This window comes from Chrysemys picta, chromosome 3 (assembly GCF_011386835.1).
Source record: "Chrysemys picta bellii isolate R12L10 chromosome 3, ASM1138683v2, whole genome shotgun sequence".
NCBI classification, from domain to species: Eukaryota; Metazoa; Chordata; order Testudines; family Emydidae; genus Chrysemys; species Chrysemys picta.
Window position 1 is genome coordinate 10,772,025 of NC_088793.1, and position 19,877 is coordinate 10,791,901.

General features: G+C 41.7%; 1 protein-coding gene across 3 annotated transcripts in view; it reads right to left on the bottom strand.

Moving 5' to 3' along the window:
• Positions 1-457: 457 nt before the first annotated feature.
• The window catches only part of PINX1 (PIN2 (TERF1) interacting telomerase inhibitor 1), a 78,832-nt gene continuing 59,412 nt past the window's right edge, over positions 458-19,877 (bottom strand). For all 3 annotated transcript variants that reach the window (XM_005290659.5, XM_008171865.4, XM_005290658.5), the window contains exon 7: positions 458-2,968. In XM_005290659.5, coding sequence (XP_005290716.2) covers positions 2,354-2,968 — 615 coding nt within the window. In that variant the 3' untranslated portion in view covers positions 458-2,353. The remainder of the gene's footprint in view (positions 2,969-19,877) is intronic.

A 19,877-nucleotide genomic window follows, 5' to 3' on the forward strand; every position in this document is an offset into this window, starting at 1 on the left:
GAGAACAAACAAAAGATCAAAGTTAATTGGGAAAAAAAACCCTATTCATTTAACAGCATCTTTGAGTTTTAATTCATCCATGATGGAGGCGGTAACACTCAGCCAATGCAGATCAAGGTCAGATTTTGGCCCTCAGTAGGCAGCACTCCTTGGGAGCAATGAGTTGCCTGTGCCACTCTAAATATATGGAGATATACCTATCTCATAGAGCTGGAAGGTCATCGAGTCCAGCCCCCTGCCTTCACTAGCAGGACCAAGTATTGATTTTGCCCCAGATCCCTAGTGGCCCCCTCAAGGATTGAACTCACAACCCTGGGTTTAGCAGGCCAATGCTCAAACCACTGAGCTATCCCTCCCCTCTGCTTTGCCACTCAGAAGCAGGCCCACCCCACTTAGAACGCTCACGCCGCAAATCACAGCATGTTTAGCTGGCCCCTTTCCCTGAAAAAAACGACACTTTTTTCTCCCTCAGGTCTGCAGTTTATTTGGACTCACATTGTGTGAGAGTGACATGTTGCTTAAGAAAGCCATGTAGCAGCACCAACCAAAGCGGCATCACGATGGCCAATATTTGCATAGCATTGAAAAGTAAATGTTACAGGGATTAAAAGGCAAACAGTACAGTGTGGAATGTAGAGGCGGCCAAAACAGCAGTTCCATTGATGTAAATCTGGAGTAATCCCACAGCAGGAAATGGCTATGTCCGGATGGGCAAAGAGCCTGCGTTTTTCACTTGTGTTAGCTTGCCACAGTTGCAAAGGCCCATTGAGATGAAGGCTAACAGGTCTGAAGCAACGTTAATGGGCCGTGTTGCAGCGTAGGCTTTTCTCGGGCTACAGCACGGCCGGCTAATGCAGGTTCATACATGTTAGCCTGCATCACAGTGGGGTTTTCAATCATGTGACGCAAACACAATAAAAAAACCCCCAAACCCTCCCTTTTTATCTGTCAGGACAAGGCCAGTGGAGTTACTCCAGATTTAGAGTGGTGACAGAGAGACTCTGGCCCAGAGTCAAATGCACAGCTGGAATAAAACAATATTAAAAGCCAAGCTCTACTTGGTTACACTGACTGAAATCCAGAGTAACTCTCCTGACTTCAATGGAGCTCCTCCCTGGTGTAAATGAAATCAGAATCAGGCTCAAGGTTTGTAAAAGGGTCCAAGGGAAAATGCTTCTTTAGGCTCTGATTCTGCCACCCTTACTCCAGTATCTCTTGGCGATGCCACCACTCCAAGTGTCCCAGAATCTGGTCCTCAGCATTTAGACTTGTGTACATGGGCGTCGTGTGTCCCGACATTAGCTGTCCTCCATTTCAAATGTATAGCCAATTTTAAAAAATAAATTTAAACAGCTAAATTGTACTAATCAATTCGGTTTTCCTTGTACAAATGGCAACTCCTTCCTACAATGCATGCGAACAGCTACATTTGTTTAAAGTATTTTGCTAACAGGTATGCCACCTACAAAGCTCCTCAAGTGTGACATTTTGAACACTGAATGGGTCAAGGTAAATACCAGAATTGTGGCCTGATACTCAAAGTTAAGCTACACGGCCGAGGCTACTAAAAAGAATTCTTGTGTAGCTCTGTAACAACAAAATACCTCCCCGGCAATAGTTAACTACTGGCTAGGGAACAAAAAACTATTTCGTTCCATTCTCCTGCACTGACACATGGGCACAATCCTTTAATTAGAGCAGGCATTTTAAGAGGAAGCAAAATTCATTTTAGCTGCAAAAGGAAATCAATGAAAAGGTTATACACATCTATATGGTACATGCTCAGACTCACAGAAGGCAACTGCATTGGCACAAAAGAAAACAGGGATGATAAAAAATGCAACTGAATTAAATTTTTGCAAGGCTGGGAAGAGGGCAGTGGATGGGGTAGTGATCTGTAGGCATTTTCTATTATAACACAGTCCTGTTCTTTTCTCACACTAGCAACTGGTGACTGACTTCAGTGAAATGATATCAGTGTAAGCGAGAGTAGATTCAAGTCCACTGTGCTAAAGTATAGATCTTGCTGGCGGGGGAGTGGAAGGGGGGGCGGGCTAACTGCTGATTACTGGCGCACAGGCAGAGCCTAACTACAGTAGACCTGGGAAAAGCCTAGCCCACAGCACTGTTATGTACAACAGTTAATAGCATGCTTCATCCCCACCTATGACGAGACAATGTATTCCCGCCCTGCCAACAAGAGCTGTGTTTAAAGAGTCTGAGGTTTCAGTACTGATAGAGACAGAGTGCTACACATGGGATGAACTCCATTTTGATGTCTGGCTAGCATTTACAGGCTTCATATTCAACATGTCAACGTCTAACTCATTCCAAAATCCAAGACACTGCTAAGTTAACTTGAATGTTTCTTCTTTTGTCTCTGCATTCCATCGACATACTCAGTTGCCTCTTTTTTCTGCTTTTTGTGTTTTTTCTTATATGGTTTCTTTTGCTTTGTCTTGGCGTCTTCTTCACCAAGACTTTCCCCATCAGATGTTCCAGGGTAAATTTCTCCGCTCCCTGGGAAAACACAAGAATTTCCATTACAACGGACATCTTCACCTTTGCGTTGACCTTTAGCTTTCTTTTTCTTTTTCCCTGGTTGGTATTCAGTGTTTGCTGTCTCCAGTTCTTCTTCCCACAAGCCATCCGTTCTGGAGCGTTTCACCTTTGGTTCTTCATAACCGTCCACGTTCTCTGCCTCAGCATTCTTCCGGCTTTTCTTTTTCTTTTTGGATTTGGTTTTCAGTCCTTGTGAAGACTCTAAGTCTTCAGCTGCGGTTGTGCCAGGATCAGCTAACTCACTCTCTGGTTCTTTCTGGAATTTCTTCAGTTTTGCCATGCGCTTGGCAAAATACTCTTGCACCGTCATGGTGCTGGTCACTGTATTACTATGGTCCACTGGGTTGGGCATCCCCTGGTCTTCTTTTCTGTCCTCTTCCGGAGAATCCGCACAGGTGTTGTCCTCCTGGGGGAAATAATTTAAAGGTGATCAGGAAAAAGATTTTCAGCATGTGGATTTAAAGGGTTTTTTTTGCATTTCAACATCTAAAGAGAGAAAACAAGAAAAGTATCTAGGGTCAGACACTAGACCCTACTCTGAAAGTCATGGCAGAAATCCCATGGATTTCAGTGGGAACAGGATTTAGCAATTAGTGCAGTGTGAAGGGGAGAGGGAACCAACCAACCAACCCTCTTAAATTGGCAAGGGAAAGGAGAGAACATACTACATTTTTTTGTGAACATTGCCAATATTTTGGTATCACACAAGGGGGTATACTGAGGAATAAGGAGATAAAATTAAGGCAAGGAGCATTTAGACTTAAGGGGGCCTAATTCTTTATTGGTTTGCACCATATGCAGTCATCTATGCAAACACAAAGCATGTTTAAAACGCTCCCAAATCAGAATACTGTATTACACCCACTTTGCACAGGTACAAATGTCTCCACAAGATGCAAAGTGGTGAGGAAAAATATAGTGAGCTCTATTAATCTGTGGCATAATCTCCCAAGGGAAGAGGTGGAAACCTCATCCCCGGAAGATAGTTAAAGTACTAGAACATATGTTGTAGGGAACACTCCAGCACTGGCAGGAGGAGATTGAGGTAACAAATCTCATCTAACACCTGTGATCATTTGAAAAGTTCTTTCATAACTGTTTCGTATCATTTCACCCTAGGTGTTCCCATTTGACCATAGTACCACACTACTTAATATAGTTCATGAAGGTTGTCTGACGCTTCTCATTCTAAGACCATTTTCTGTTTTTTTCTAACTTTTCCAGGCTAACTGTTTGGGCTGACATTTTCCATGCCATGTGGCCGCCTCAGGCTGAACATTCTGGGAAGATTTCAGCAAAAATGGTTCACTGTTTCTGAGAACGAGGCTAGGGGGAAAATAATACATTTTTCAATAATGCACAAGCAACCTTAATTCTGGCATTTCTTAACTTCTGAGTGCTTGACTTTGCAACCTTAATGTTCCCTTAATATAATATATATTACACACACAGCAAAACCATCAGAAAGAACAAACTCCATTATAGGCCAGATTTAGCAAGGCTTTCACACCAAGAACCACCGCTGAACTCAAGAGCGGTTCTGCACATGCACAGTTTGAGAAGAGATCCTGTATCTAGACAATATATATAAAATAAGAAGCAAATAACCGGAGTTGAGTAATGGACATACGGGATTAAGAAAAGGATTAACTTTTTAATAAAAAGCAACAGAGGGTCCTGTGACTTGCATCTGAAGAAGTGAGGTTCTTACCCATGAAAGCTTATGCTCCCAATACTTCTGTTAGTCTTAAAGGTGCCACAGGACCCTATGTTGCTTTTTACAGATTCAGACTAACACGACTACCCCTCTGATACTTTTTAATAAAGTGATAGAAATAAACTGGGTTGAAAATACAAAGCATGTTAAGGTGTCCATTATTTACAAACAAACAAGAAAGAAATCTTGGAGTCATTGTGAATTATTCTCTGAAAATATCCACTCAATGTGCAATCGCACTCAAAAAAACTAGCCGAACACTGGGAATTATTAGGAAAGAGATAGATAATAAGACAGTAAATACCATAATGCCACTATATAAATCTACGGTATACATACACGGTTGAATACTTCATGCAGTTTTGGTCATCCCATCTCAAAAAAGACATATTGTAATTGGAAAAGGTACAGGGAAGGACAACAAAAATAATTAAGGGTATAGAACAGCTTCCATTTGAGGAGAGATTAAAAACACTGGGACTTTTCAGCTTGGATACGACTAAGGGGGGATATAATAGAGATCTATAAAATGATGACTGGTGAGGACAAAGTGAATAAGGAAGTGTTATTTATTCCTTCACATAACATGAGAACCAGGGGCCACCTAAATAAATTAATAGGCAGCTGGTTTAAAATAAACTAAAGTATTTCTTCACACAACACACAGTCAACCCGTGGAATTCGTTGCCAGGTGATGTTGCGAAGGCCAAAAGTATAATGGGGTTCAAAAAAGAATTGGATAAGTTCATGGAGGATAGGTCCATCTATGGCTATTAGCCAAGATGGTCATGGATGCAACCCCGTGCTCTGGGTGTCCATAGCTTCTGACAGCCAGAAGCTGTGAGTGGACAATAGGGGGTGGATCACTCGACGATTGTCTGTTCTGTTCATTCTCTCTGGGGCACCTGGCATGGGCCATTGTCGGAAGACAGGATACTGGGCTAGCTGGACCCTTGGTCTGACTCATTATGGCCATTCTCATCTTGTACCACCACAAAGTGGGTGTAAAATGCAATCAAATCAGAACGGTAGCTAGCATTTTATAGCCACATCGATTTAAACTGCTGGACAGGGTGAAGGGCAGCAGTGAATGGGGAGAATATAAAACCACTGATCTCAAATATTGTAGTTAATGTTTGGTGCCATACATGAGTGGTCTCAGTCCTCTTTAGGGTATGATATTTAACTGGTAGCTGAAGTGGGGTTTTCTAAGTTTTTAAGTGAGGATTTCCAGGTACAGGTCTTTACTCATGTCAGAAATCTTTACTCGTGTGAGCAAGAATTTGCAGGTTTGTGTCATTAGCGATGCATCAAGAGTGGCTACTTCCTCATATCTGCTCTCAAGAGAGTTATTCTAGTGGAACGAAAATAACGTTACACTTGAGATTCCAGTAATGTTTGTGTGGGCACTTAAAAAAATTAGGTACTTTTCCCTCTAGGAATACACCTTGTTTAAAAGGGGGAATTTAAGCACAGTTAATGCAACTGTAGGACTCAGTTATTAAGAAATGTTATTTAAAGCTGAATTCCTGCTCCTCCCTGCCCCGTCCCCCCACAATTTTTCTACATTTGATGGGGGAAGATGCAGGAAAAGTTTGACAAGGCAGAATCCACAGAATAAATTGTTAGATTGTTAGCACAGCCCAGTCTTTGTAACAAGGTATCTTCCAATTTGAGTCCTACCAAGCAACATTAGTGCAGATCAAAAATAGCTGCCCTGGTAAGGCAAATTTAAACGGGTCACTTTCTTTTCTTTTTCCATCTACCTGCAAGATGATTTTGACACATTGCTCTACAAAATGACAAATGGTCTCCCAGTTTTCTCAGCAATGGACACAAGCCAAACCTGGCCCTTGCTGATATACAAAATGTCCTCAGGGACAGAGCGCCAATAACCCCGGGGCAAATCAGGAAAGGGTTTGTTAATTCCCTTGGCAAGTTCTGATTCTGACAATTTAATTACTGTAATTGAATGTGAATATTAACTGAACCTTATACATTTATTTTTAAAAATATGGCACAGAAACTTGTTCTTTGGCTAAGCCGATAACTTCAGAAGGCATTTGTGATCCCAGAAAACAAGCACACTCCACAGAAATTCCTGTATTGATAAGAATTTTAATAACCATGGGCCACTGAACACAAAACTAGCAGGGCATGGAGACAGGGAAGGAGGTGCCAACCCTAAAAAAAAAAAACCCTTCAGTTTAGGGAAAGCTTATGTAAAACCGTAAATCATCTGGAAGGGCTGTTAAGTGCCAGAAATGTTCCTCCTCCCCTTCTATGTTGTACCTGATTAGGAAACCATGGAAACATCCTAGAACTATCCACATGACTTCTGTCCAACCTCTAGAAAGGTGAGATGCAGAATTACTTAACTTTTTGCACCCTACGAAACATGCTTTGAAGCGCTAAGCATTTACTGATATTCAAATTTTTTACTTTTTTTTAAAAAACACAAAGCTGATTTCAATAATAGGTTAGCAGAATAACACCCTTACGGCATGAAATCCTGGATCCTCTGAAGTCAGTGGCAAAAGGCCAATTGACTTCAGTGGGGTCAGGTTTTCCCCCATGTTACCTTATACTTACCTAGCACCTTTCAGCCCAAAGTGAGTTACCAACTATGTATAGGAAATATTTCACCCACCACTTTGGTAGGGAAAGGGACAGTTGTTAAAAGACACACAAACTTGACAACAGCAGAGGAGAGTAAGAGCTGAGTTATTGGCACAGAAGTCCAGACAGAAAAACTGGGTCCCAAGTGTTTCTAGGAGGGAAAGCGAGGTAGTAACTAATCAATCATCTACAAAATAACTGGTGGTTACTATGTAAGCAACAGTGGATCTTGTGTTAGTTCAAATAGGTTCATGAACTCTGAACAGGAGAGAAGGCTGTTCTTAATGCCTCAAGGCCAAGATCGGGAGTCAGAAGATCCAGATTCTAGTTCAGCCTCTGCCACTGACTCACTATGACACTTCAGTCAAGTCACTTTACCTTCCCATGTCTCAGCTTCCCTGTTATGTGACTTAACAGGAGTTGTCACTTGCATGACTATCAGAATGGCATGGAATAAAAAGTACAGTGGCACTGAGAATGGCATAGTAGAATAAGGTTGAACATATTTTTAATTAGGACTGTCGATTAATTGCAGTTAACTCAAAAAAATTAATCGTGATTAAAAAATTAATCGTGTTTAATCTCAGTTTTAATCACACTGTTTAAACAATAGAATACCAACTTATATTTATTAAATATTTTTGGATGTTCTTCTACATTATCAAATATATTGATTTCAATTACAACAAAAGTATACAATGCTCACTTTATTTTATTTTTATTACAAATATTTGCACTGTAAAAATGATAAAGAAATAGTATTTTTCAATTCACCTCATACAAGTACTGATCTCTTGATCGTGAAAATGCAACTTACAAATGTAGATTTTTTTTATGGTTACATAACTGCACTCAAACACAAAACAATGTAAAATTTTAGGGCATACGAGTCCACTCAGTCCTACTTCTTGTTCAGCCAATCGCTAAAAGAAACAAGTTTGTTTACATTTACGGAAGATAAATGTTGCCCGCTTCTTATTAACGTCACCTAAAAGTGAGAAGAAGTGTTCGCATGGCACTTTTGTAGGAGGCATTGGAAGGTATTTACATGCCAGATGTGCTAAACATTTGTATGCCCCTTCATGCTTCGGCCACCATTCCAGAGGACATGCTTCCATGCTGATGACGCTCATTAAAAAAATAATGCATTAATTAATTTTGTGACTGAACTCTTTGGGGGAGAATTGTATGTCTTCTGCTCTGTTTTACCTGCATTCTGCAATATATTTTGTGTTAAAGTAGTCTCGGATGATGACCCAGCATGTCGTTCTTTTAAAGAACATTTTCACTGCAGATTTGACAAAATGCAAAGAAGGTACCAATGTGAGATTTCTAAAGATAGCTACAGCACCCGATCCAAGGTTTAAGAATCTGAACTACCTTCCAAAATCTGATAGGAACGAGGTATGGAGAATGCTTTCAGACGTCTTAAAAGAGCAGCACTGATGTGGAAACTACAGAACCCGAACCACCAAAAAAGAAAATTGACCTTCTGCTGGTGGCATCTGACTCAGATGATGAAAATGAACATGCGTCGGTCCGCACTTGTTGGGATCAAAAAATATTTAAATAAATGATATTCTATTATTAACAGCGTGATTAATTTTTTAAGCGTGCTATTAATTGCGATTAATTTTTTTGATTGCTTGAGAGCCCTATTTTTAATAGATGCTCTCCTAAATCACAGAAGTTGGGATTGGTGCAGAAATTACTGAGTATATCTATGGTCTGCGTTACAGGACGTCAGATTACATGATCATAAGGGTCCCTTCTGGCCTTAAAAACCTATGCATCCTACCTCCTGACTCTTTGCTCTGTCAGAGTGGAGAGGTGATTTCCTTATTGAGGAACCGTACCAATGAGATTTAGAGAATCTGGTGTCATGACTGCTACTTTAGGTCCTCATCCAAAGATGAGTTTGTACCACTCCCTTGGAAGTGGTACAAGGGAGATGTACAAGAAAAAGCTCATGGCTGCCTAGTGTCTTTCGACCCCAGGTCCAATGCTGATGTAAAGAAGCACAGCAAATAAACAGATGTCTATGGCACTTTATAGACATTAAAGATAACAAGGTCGCTGCTCTGAGAAGCTTGTAGGATCAGGGGTATAGGCTGTAAACACTTGAGCAAGGCATGTGCATAACTGTTTGCAGGATTGGAACCAAACAGACAACACAGCAAGTAATGGTTGTAGTGGTGTTTTTAGTTTAAGCACCATATTTTTAAAAACTGTTCCCATAGTTCTGTAGCCAACTCTCCCATGTTTGACATTAAATAGTGTTAGACAGTAACTGGGTTATGCTAACACCTTTGGCCCATACATTCCACCCACATTAATACAACAGACCCTATTATCCAGAAGAAAGATCTCAAACATTCAGCCTTTTCTTTCCCTAATATCTTGTTCCTTTTCTGCTATTCACTGTTCTCCTTCATTTCCTCTTGGACCCTCATGTTACATTACAAGGATGTAATGGCACATGGACATTAATCCTAACCTGTAGAACCCACTTATAAGTAAACTTCAAGTGTGAACATTCCATTTATTGTGAAGCAGAATTAGAATCCTGAATGGTGGCAACATGTTTGAAAAGGACTTTAACTCTGGTTACTGCAACCAGTATAGCGTTACTATTTCCCCCTCTCCTATAAGCAGATTCTACTGCGCTAGACACCTTGGAAAATACGTTATCCACCAGTTAGATGCTAAACGCTGCATTCCATAGGCATCATCTCCTTCTCCCGCCCCGCTGTTCTGACTAAGCAGACAAAGACAGGGGTTTGGGAGTAATCTGTAGAAGACGGGGAAAGGAGGAATCTGTGACTTCCAGCCTTGATGCAGCTGTTTCCTGCAAGGAGTGAAGAGGAACCAGTTTTGCTACTACTGCTTCAGCTCTGCAAACGGAGAGGGTGAAAAGAGGTGCTGCCACTACTTTTACGGTATAAAAGGTGAGGGATCTTTTCCAGATAGGTCTTTGCCTATTATAGTGAATCCCTGCTTACAGGGCCGGCTCCAGCATTTCTGCCGCCCCAAGCAAAAAAAAGCCGCAATTGGCAGCGGCAGGTCCTTCGCTCCTGGAGGGAGTGAGGGACCTGCCATCCCCGAATTGCCGCACATGCCGCCCCTCTCCCTTGGCCGCCCCAAGCACCTGCTTGTTAAGCTGGTGCCTGGAGCCGGCCCTGCCTGTTTTTGGACAAGAAAACAAGAGAGCACTTCACTATAAAAGTCCTACTGTATAAATCTAAAATGACTTTGCTTTTAAGTAACCGTCAAAATATGGATTCCAAGACATTATTTAGACACGTCTGCACATTTATCGTATATATGCCGTTGTATTTATTAAGTCTTTTTTCCTCTTGAATTCAGAAATGAGGCACTTCAGTTAAAATGGTGTTAAACACCCCAGGTTGCTTTATAAACTTTCTGCCAAGAGCTTGTGCCAAAGATCTCGGCAAATAGACAATTTCAGCTTTTATTTCTCTTTAAATTCAAATGTGGTTTCAGTTAAAAACAGGAAGATGTCATCTTACTCAACAGATGTGAACCCTATGTATCCAGAATTCTATTTTCCTATTTTAGAAACAATACATTTTTATTGCTGATCACTCTTGTCAGTCCTAAAGAGCATACACAGCTCCCAGAGCCTGAGCTGGATTCTAATCTGGCTCATGCATCAGAAACAGACTTGTAAGTAAACTCCAAGTGCAGAGCCAAATTTTGCCTTCAGTTACACCTGTTCAACCCCACTGAACACAGAAGTAACTCATGGCAGAATTTGAAGAGTACAGAGTTGCACAGGTGCACCAGATAAAAATTTAGCCAGAAAGATTTTAATTATAACAGCCACAAAGGACATGCTTTACTTTCAGATCCCAGGCTGGGCCAACAGCACCGGCAGTCAGGACAAACATTTTTCTAATATTTGCTTAGCAAACGTGATAGGGTGTCACAAAAAATGCGTATGGAACCTCATGCTGCTGTTCTTAGAGTAGAACCGCACGTATTGTAGCGTAAACAAACGGAAGTAGCAGGCAAATCGCGGCCTAGCAGGGCAGGATATGTAAACCCAAAGGTGAACACAGCGAGAGGAGATAACATGCAACATAACATGATGGGGAAGATGTTTGGGGGATAAGGAGAGGGAAAAAGAGGGTAAATTGATGCACCGCATACAGGAATAACCGAGCTGTGAAAAGGAAAGCAAGACACCTAGACATTCTGGGTGACATCCCAATCCACTCTACCTACACAGCTGAGGTCACAAAATTCCTCTTCCTATTCATTTCCTTGTAAATTACAACTGTGTGTTAGATTTACTAAACAGGGCTAAGGAAGATATTTCCCTTTGGATTCCTCTATTCGTACAATACAGAAATCCAAACAGTGACCTCATCTTCCCTCTTCCAAGGGACTTATTTAGAAGTCCTAATCAGTGTGTTCTCGCCTTGCATAATAATAGAGGAAATATGGTCTGGTAATCAGAGCACAGGCCTGGGAGGGCCAGGTCTCCCATACGCCATTCCTAGCTCTGCTATCGACTCACAGTGCAGTCTTGAACAAGAAGTCACTTACACTATCTGTGCTTCAGGCTATCCAGCTGTTAAACGGGTCTAATAATCCTTAACTGACTCACAAGGGAGTTGTAAGTTTTTCATGAATTAAATATTTGCAAAGTGCTTTGAGATCCTCCAAGGGAAGAAGTAGAAAGTATTATGGAAATATCAAGACCTTACCTTTATGCAGCCTTAAGTTGGCATGGTTAAGTGTTCCAAAGATACCCCGGTTAAGGATGAGCATGCAGCCTTAGGTTAGTCAAGTCCCTTTGTACATATGCAGTACGATCATCTTCAATAACATGACCACATACTCTTTTCCAAATACAATTACAACCCTAGATACACACAGATCACCTCAGCTTAATCTTGACATCCTTGTGCACTTGCACTCATTTCAATGCTATAATGGTCCAGTATAGCCTTCCAGACAGGGCTAGACAGCTCTGAATTCTTTATTACTCGTATTGCAGTAGCATGCAGAGACCCCAATCAGGATGAAAGACCTCATCGTTACACGTGCTGTACAAAGGCATAGAAAGACATGGCCCCTGCCTTGAAGAGCATACCATCATCTTCTTATACATGCCAAGCACGCATCTTCACTATGCTGTAATATTTCACCTGTAGAATTTTCTCCAAGTCTGTGTCCTTATCATATAAAGGACTTACAGGAACTGTTTAATTGGCACATCTAGTACTGCAGGTTCATATACATTTGTGTTGCAGATAAACCGGAGGATATATTATTTGGGAAATATGTGACCATACAATTAAAGATTACCATACTACAGTGGCAGAATTATAAGGCAGCCTCAGCTTTTTAATTCCTGATGTTTAAGTTTGCAATAATATAGCTTTATTCCCCCATGGAATTAAAGATGGTAAAGATGCACTGAGAACAGACCCTTCTTCCAGGGGCAATTGTGTTACCAGCATGAGATTCTGCAGGAACTGTTCAGCTGCACTTGGAATGTGTCTGTTTTAGACATAACTGTTAATCCTTTTAGTCAGACTCTAGTACACCAAACCCTCTTCAATTGTTGGTTGAAGAGAAGGATTTCGGTCTGCTCCCCACTGTCAGATATGGCACCAGTTACACGGACTGGATGGGACAAATGGCAGTGCACTCGGTAGCCAAAGCACAAGCAAGGATATCAGATGATGGGGGCGTGGGGAGATTCTGTTGAGATAAGCAGTTGGGAGGAATGATGCCGTAATGCACTTGAAAATACCCAAAAGACGGAAAAGATTTCTGGCCAAGATTATCAGAGGAAGCCATGTCAACAGCAGGGCTTGGTTTCTAAAGGATGAGGAAAACACATGTATTTTGAAATACGAAAATAATATGGACCTATGGGAACCTTTACTTGTACCTCTTTGGTCACGTAAAATCAGGAATTAAAGTTCCTCGGAGGATTATAAAAACTGTATTGCCTGATTCTCTAGGGGCTTTTCCTTAAAAAGTCTTTCTATAAAAGGAAAATACACAGTTGAAATTACTCCATAAGGGGGTAATTAGCTTCAGAGATGATCCATATAACCAGAATCAAGTCAGAGCTCTTGCACTGGGGATACAGACATTTCCTGTTTTTCAGTGAGTGGTAGCAGAGGAGCTGTTAAGAAAGTCTTTGTCACCTTTTAGTCACATATCTGCTTAACAAGCCATCATCGCTAACTAGTTCCTCTCCTTTGCACGGTGCCAAGAAGGCTATCCTCGTGGTTACAGTACAGGACTGCCAATCAGGAGACCAGCAAGGTGCTCAGACAGGGCAAGCAACAGAAACACAACATACTCCCCACCCAGGAGAGCTTGTAGTCTAGGAGGCACAGAAAGACAAGATGTGTTGGAAGTGCAGGGAACTGAGTGTATATGCAGAATAAAATCATACACATTCTTACCTTTGGGGGGGGCAGTTGGGGGCCTCATGGACGAAGTGGATCTTCACAAAGGGTTTGAGTGCAGAAAGGGTTCCAGGCCCAGCTCTGATAAAGACATGCTGTATGGCCATGGGAAATTCACTTGTGAGGTGTAATTCATTTTGTAAGTGATCTTCTTGTTCTTGCTTTCAAGGACTTAGATCACACATCCCCTGCCTACATTTCTGACCGGGTCTCCTGGTGACCATCCCCAGCACTCTGCCAGAGAGATCAGCTGGGACCCCTCTTGCCTTCTTTCATCAATGTTTCCATGCCTTCTGCAAGCTTCCCCTTATACTTGGGGCACCCTTCCAAAATGACAACCAAATCATGGGCCTCACAGGATTCTGATCCCTCCAAAAGACGCACTTCCACACCAGCACCTACAAAACGTGACTGTTTTAAACTTAAAAAAACAAACAAGCAAAAACAACCCCCCACCCCCACTAAGTTGTACATAGGCCCAGCTGAACATCCACTTAACCAGTGTCGTCCTTTACCCCATCCCTTGTGTACGTTATACCCTCACTTGTCATATCCATCCCTTGGACTGTAAGCTCTCTGGGGGATGGATCTGTTTTCTCTGAAGCAATCAGCACACATATGGGCACTATAAATTAACAAATAAACAACAGATGTGGGACAGAAATGCACAGTATTATCACATCTTTTCTGCAGAGACCCCATACTGCTGAGTGTGGAATAACTCGACCTGGCCAGAACCTCTGTGCACAAGGATCTAGGTCCTGATGATCACTTGGCATTAGCGAATGGCTGCCAGACTAATTGCTGCTGGCACTGAAAGGACTCCAAACCTCCCTCTCTGGGAGGAGGGAAAAAGCCATTCCCAGCGCTCAGACCGTAGAATATCTGCTCCCAGTTCTTCAGCCTTTTAGGGATAAAGTGAAGCCACCTCAGTGGTTCCTTGGCTGCTCCTGAGCATGGCTCCCACTCCCTCTAGTGCTGCCTCTCTTCATGGTATTGAAAGGAGAGAGATTGGGAGTCATGACCCAAAGCAGCTGTATGGGGTTTCCACGTAATCCCAGCCAGGCTGAGAAAGCTGAGTCTAGACCCTGCCTGGGGGGAAAGTGAGGCGTGAAACTGGGAACTGAGGAGGTAGAGAGAAGGGTGCAGAGAGTGGAGGAAGGGAGAGGATGTGTGCCCAGGGTGAGCCTGCCTAGGGTGAGCAGTGGAAGGAAGGCAGTCTGTTCAGAGATTACACTTGGAGGAAGATTGTTTCGGGGGACTGGGTGTTTCAGAGCAAGTGGGACAGTGGGGGATGGAAGGGAACACACACTGCAGTACTGATCACAGATCTGGTGACAGTAGTTCTGGTCTTGAAATAATAGCTTCTAGTGCTCTCTAGTGACAGCCCGAACCAGGGTCAATGTCAGACTTTTCCCAGCCACCAACTGCATGGCCAACTTGCCAAGAGGAGGGTGCAGCTACTGACATTAGCAGCGAGGGGGGTGGGATGGTCTTTGGAGATCACAGCTCCTAATGACCCATGCTCCAGTTTGATCTGAGCAGCCTTCCCACTCTGAGCAAAACAGAGCTTGGAATGCTGAGACCTATAGTTTCCATGGGTCATTCCCCAGTAGTAAAGATGATGGGATCATGGATAAGGGTTGACATTTGTCCCACTGGCAGAACACTGGCCTATAAAACAGACACTGATGATTGCGTACACTTCAGTCCTATAGGGATAAGGGCTGTACATATTTATTCCCTTGGTCTGTTTCACTTCCTGTCAAAAAACACATAGCATCATACAGACTATCTGTCAAAGACTGGGCTTTTTCGTTTTGGTCAATAAGACTTCAGATATCAGTGACACACTGGAACAGATATCCTGAATAAGGGGAGGAGTTCTGATCTCTGTGTAGATTAATTCAAGACCTGTCCTTTATTAGAGTGTGATGTATTCCTTTCCCTCACCACTGCTGAAAACCTGGCTCTCTCCTTGCTTCTCTCGCACCTAAATTACTGTACCCTTCTCCTTTCTAGCCTCAACTCTTACTTCCTCCTACTTCAATCTATGCAACAGCCTCACCCACCATTTGGCAGATCACACCGTTAGTCCCTTCACCTGCTCACTGTACCTTTCAGCATCAAATACCTGTACTCTTCCCCTGCCTGTTTCTATCTACCCCACCCTTGTGTCCAATGCTCATAGATTTTAAAGACAGAAGAGACAATTACAATCATTTAAGTCTGATCTCCCACATAGCACAGGCCATAGAATTTCATCCATTTGGTCTCCTCCTATTTGCAGACTTCACAATTTTTTTCAGGCTGCCCTTAGGCCAAGGGTAGCCTTCCTCTTCCAGAACGCCAAGTGTCCTCACTTTCTGCCTCCAATACCCACCGCAAAATTCATTTCTAGGGGCTCACTTTTGACAGCTGACAACTGCTCCACTACACTCTGCTTCACTTCCTCATGCCTTATTCTCAAAACTTCAATGCTTCACACAAGTTTCGGTTAGTATCTTCTTCACAGTTACCCCGGTCCTCATTTCCCTCTGGTATTGTCATTCCCAGAGTTCACCTAATTCAAAATGATCAACTCTTTGCGTTTTTTTAAAGGCTGTAAAGCACCAGGCATATGGCATTGCATACATATTTAGTAACAGTGACCAGAAGAGGATGGGGAAATACCAATGCCTATAAATCCAAATAGATTTATTGATCTACCGGGATTTTATTACTATAAAATATATAGTGCACTAAGATGCACACTAGCACAGCTGGCCAATGTGCCTCACCAAGAGTGTAATCCCTGCCTCACAAAGCTCACAAGCTAAAACCATGAGTGGGTACAGAACAATACAAGTTATTATGATACACAGAAGTGCCACATAAGCACACCAGTAGGGGTGATCCAATGTCTCTTGGTTAGGTCCTTAAATTGTTTCAGGAATAAGCAGCAGCATGAGGGAAGATGCGAAGATTTGAAGGGAAACGTCAGGAGTGAGGGCATGATGAAACAGGAGGAAAACCCAATCTCTCATCTGTCAAATGCTTTATCGTCTGTGGTTAAGAAATGATGTAACTGTAGATGCTGTCAAGGATAGATGGAGCTTTGTTTTCAAGCAAGAGCAAAAACACAGGAGCCAGGATGTGTCATGGTGCTAACTCTCCAATGAGAGACTGAGTAATTTACTTGACTCCCTGTAATTCAGTGTAGCCAGCTAGTTCACTGAGAAGCAGGATCTCACTTAAGAGCAGATGCTAGTTAGAAACATTTTTTATTATATGTTGAGGCACTGGCAGGATACTTAGCGTTATGGAGAACTCACAGAAGCAGTGTTGTCAACTCTCAGGATTTTATCACGAGTCTCATAATTATTGTTTTTCTTAAAGTCCCAGCTCCTGGAGTCAAGTGGATATGTGATTTCATCCTTCATTCTTAAAGAAAAAGTAAGTTTGTAGCACTTGTGACTGTGGAGAAAGCTTCAAAATGTGGCCCCATGTGCGCTAAAGGCTCAAAAAGCAGAAGACAGATAAAAATCTATTATTTTTACATAATCTCATTATTTTAAAGCCAATCTCATGATTTTAGTGAGCCTGACTCATGATTTTTTTTTAACATTTGGGGTTGACAATACTGCAAAAGCAAACTGCCCCTGCCCTGAGGAACTTACCAGTCTAAACGTTAACTCACGCGATTAACTCAAAAAAAATTAATCGTGATTAATCGCAGTTTTAATCACATTGTTAAACAGAATACCAATTGAAATTTACTAAATATTTTTGGATGTTTTCTACATTTTCAAATATACAGATTTCGATTACCACACAGAATAGAAAGTGTACACTGCTCACTTTATATTATTTTTTATTACAAATATTTGCACTGTAAAAATGATCAACAAAAGAAACAGTAATTTTCAATTCACCTCATACAAGTACTGTAGTGCAAGCTCTTTATCTTGGAAGTGCAACTTACAAACGTATATATTTTTTGTTACATAACTGCTCTCAAAAACAAAACAATGCAAAACTTTAAAGCCTACAAGTCCACTCAGTCCTACTTCTCGTTCAGCCAAATGCTAAGACAAACAAGTTTGTTTACATTTACGGGAGATAATGCTGCCCACTTCTTTACAATGTCACCGGAAAGTGAAAACAGGTGTTCTCATGGCACTGTTGTAGCCGGCGTCGCAAGGTATTTACATGCCAGATATGCTAAAGCTTCATATGTCCCTTCAAGCTTCAACCACCATTCCAGAGGACATGAGTCCATGCTGATGATGGGTTCTGCTAGATACAATCCAAAGCAGTACAGACTGACGAATGTTCATTTTCATCATCTGACTCAGATGCCACTAGCAGAAGGTTGATTTTCTTTTTTGGTGGTTTGGGTTCTATAGTTTCTGCTTCAGAGTGTCGCTCTTTTAAGACTTCTGAAAGACACCTCATCCCTCTCAGATTTTGGAAGGCAGTTCAGATTCTTAAACGTTGGGGCAAGTGCTTTAGAAATCTCACATTGGTACCTTCTTTGCATATTGTCAAATCTGCAGCGAAAGTGTTCTTAAAACGAACAGGTGCTGAGTCATCATCCAAGACTACTATAACACGAAATATATGGCAGAATGTGGGTAAAATAGAGCTGGAGACATAATTCCTTCCCAAGGAGTTCAGTCACAAATTTAATTAATGCATTTTTTTTTTTAAACAAGCATCATCAGCATGGATGCACGTCCTCTGGAATGATGGTCGAAGCATGAAGGGGCATACGAATGGTTAGCACATCTGGCACGTAAATACCTTGCGACACCAGCTACAACAGTGCCATGAGAACCCCTGTTCTCACTTTCACGTGACATTGTAAACAAGAAGCAGGCAGCATTATCTCCTGCAAATGTAAACAAACTTGTTTGTCTGAGCGATTGGCTGAACAAGAAATAGGCCTGTATGGACTTGTAGGTTCTAAACTTTTACATTGTTTTATTTTTGAATGCAGTTTTTTTTGTACATAATTCTAAATTTGTAAGTTCAACTTTCATGATAAAGAGATTGCACTACAGTACTTGCATGAGGTGAACAAAAAATAAAATAAATAGTATTTTTCAACAGTGTGAATATTTGTAATAAAAAATAAATATAAAAAGTGATCACTGTACACTTTGTATTGTGTTGTAATTGAAATCAATATATTTGAAAATGTAGAAAACATCCAAAAATATTTAAATAAATAGTAGTTGATTAACAGTGTGATTAATCGCGCAATTAATTTTTTAAATCACTTGACTACCCTAGTTTTTAGCATAGATTCCAAGGCCAGAATGGAACACTGTAATTATCTAGTTTGACCTCCTGTCTAACGCCAGGCCATAGAACTTCCCTCAAAATAATTCCTAGAGCAGGTCTTTCAGAAAAACATCCAATCCATCAGGGATAGAGAATCCACCACAACCCTTGGTAAATTGTTCTAATGGTTCTTACCCTCACCATGAAAACGTACACCTTCTTTCCAGTCCGAATTTGTCTAGCTTCAACTTCCAGTCATTGGATCCTCATATGCCTTTCCCTGCTACGCTGAAGGGCCCATTATCAAGTATCTGTTCCCCACACAGACACTTACAGCCTGTCATCAAGTCACCCCTTAACTTTCTCTTTGTTAAGCTAAATAGATTAAGTTCTTTCATTCTATCACTATAAGACATGTTTTCTAATTCTTTAATCATTCTTGAGGCTCTTCCCTGAACCTTCTCCAATTTATCAATATCCTTCCAGGTCTAGATTAAATAGCCAGACCACCACTAAAAGCTATTTTTACTTTAATTTTACCATCCTGTCAGTCAATTTTCCTACCCTCCCTCCTCCTGTATAGTAGAAGCTCTTCTGTGCCATCCCTGCCCCACCCAGTCAGCTAGGACAGTGTAAATCTCCTGAGTGGTGCTCTGCCCACACACCTGACAATTCATTTAGATTTAGATCTCTGCAGTGCCAGCTCATTTTTATTTCCTCCTCAATTACCCCATACTTAATGCCACAAGAAAAGCTGCAGGGTGGGGCTCCTGACCTTTCAAATAAATCATTTTGCAAGGAGCTTAAGGTCCTGGATACTTTGAAAGCCAAACTGCACCTCTGACTTTAAAAACAAACAAACAAAAGATATATTGCTGTATGCAATGTAAGCGCTCACACCAAGCAACGTGAGCTTCTTCAAGCTGTGTGACCTTGGCCAAGTCATATCTCCTCTCTGCATCTCAGAATTTCTTATCTGCAAAACGATAATGGGGATGGTAACCCACGTTTTTAAAAGCCCTTTTGGAAATGTACAGAAAATAATAATAGAATTAGAATTGCAAGATTTCAGAACATGATCAGGTGCTGTATGGACTAGGGCAAGGGTGGTCAGGGCTAATGGTTAGAGTCCAGAGCCAGGGGTCAGAGTCTGGTGCCAAGCCAAAGGTCAGAGCTGGAGACAGTCAGGAGACAAAGCTGGAGTCAGTGTCTGGGGTAGGGCGTAGGAGCAGGGACGTGAAGTGAGGCAGGAA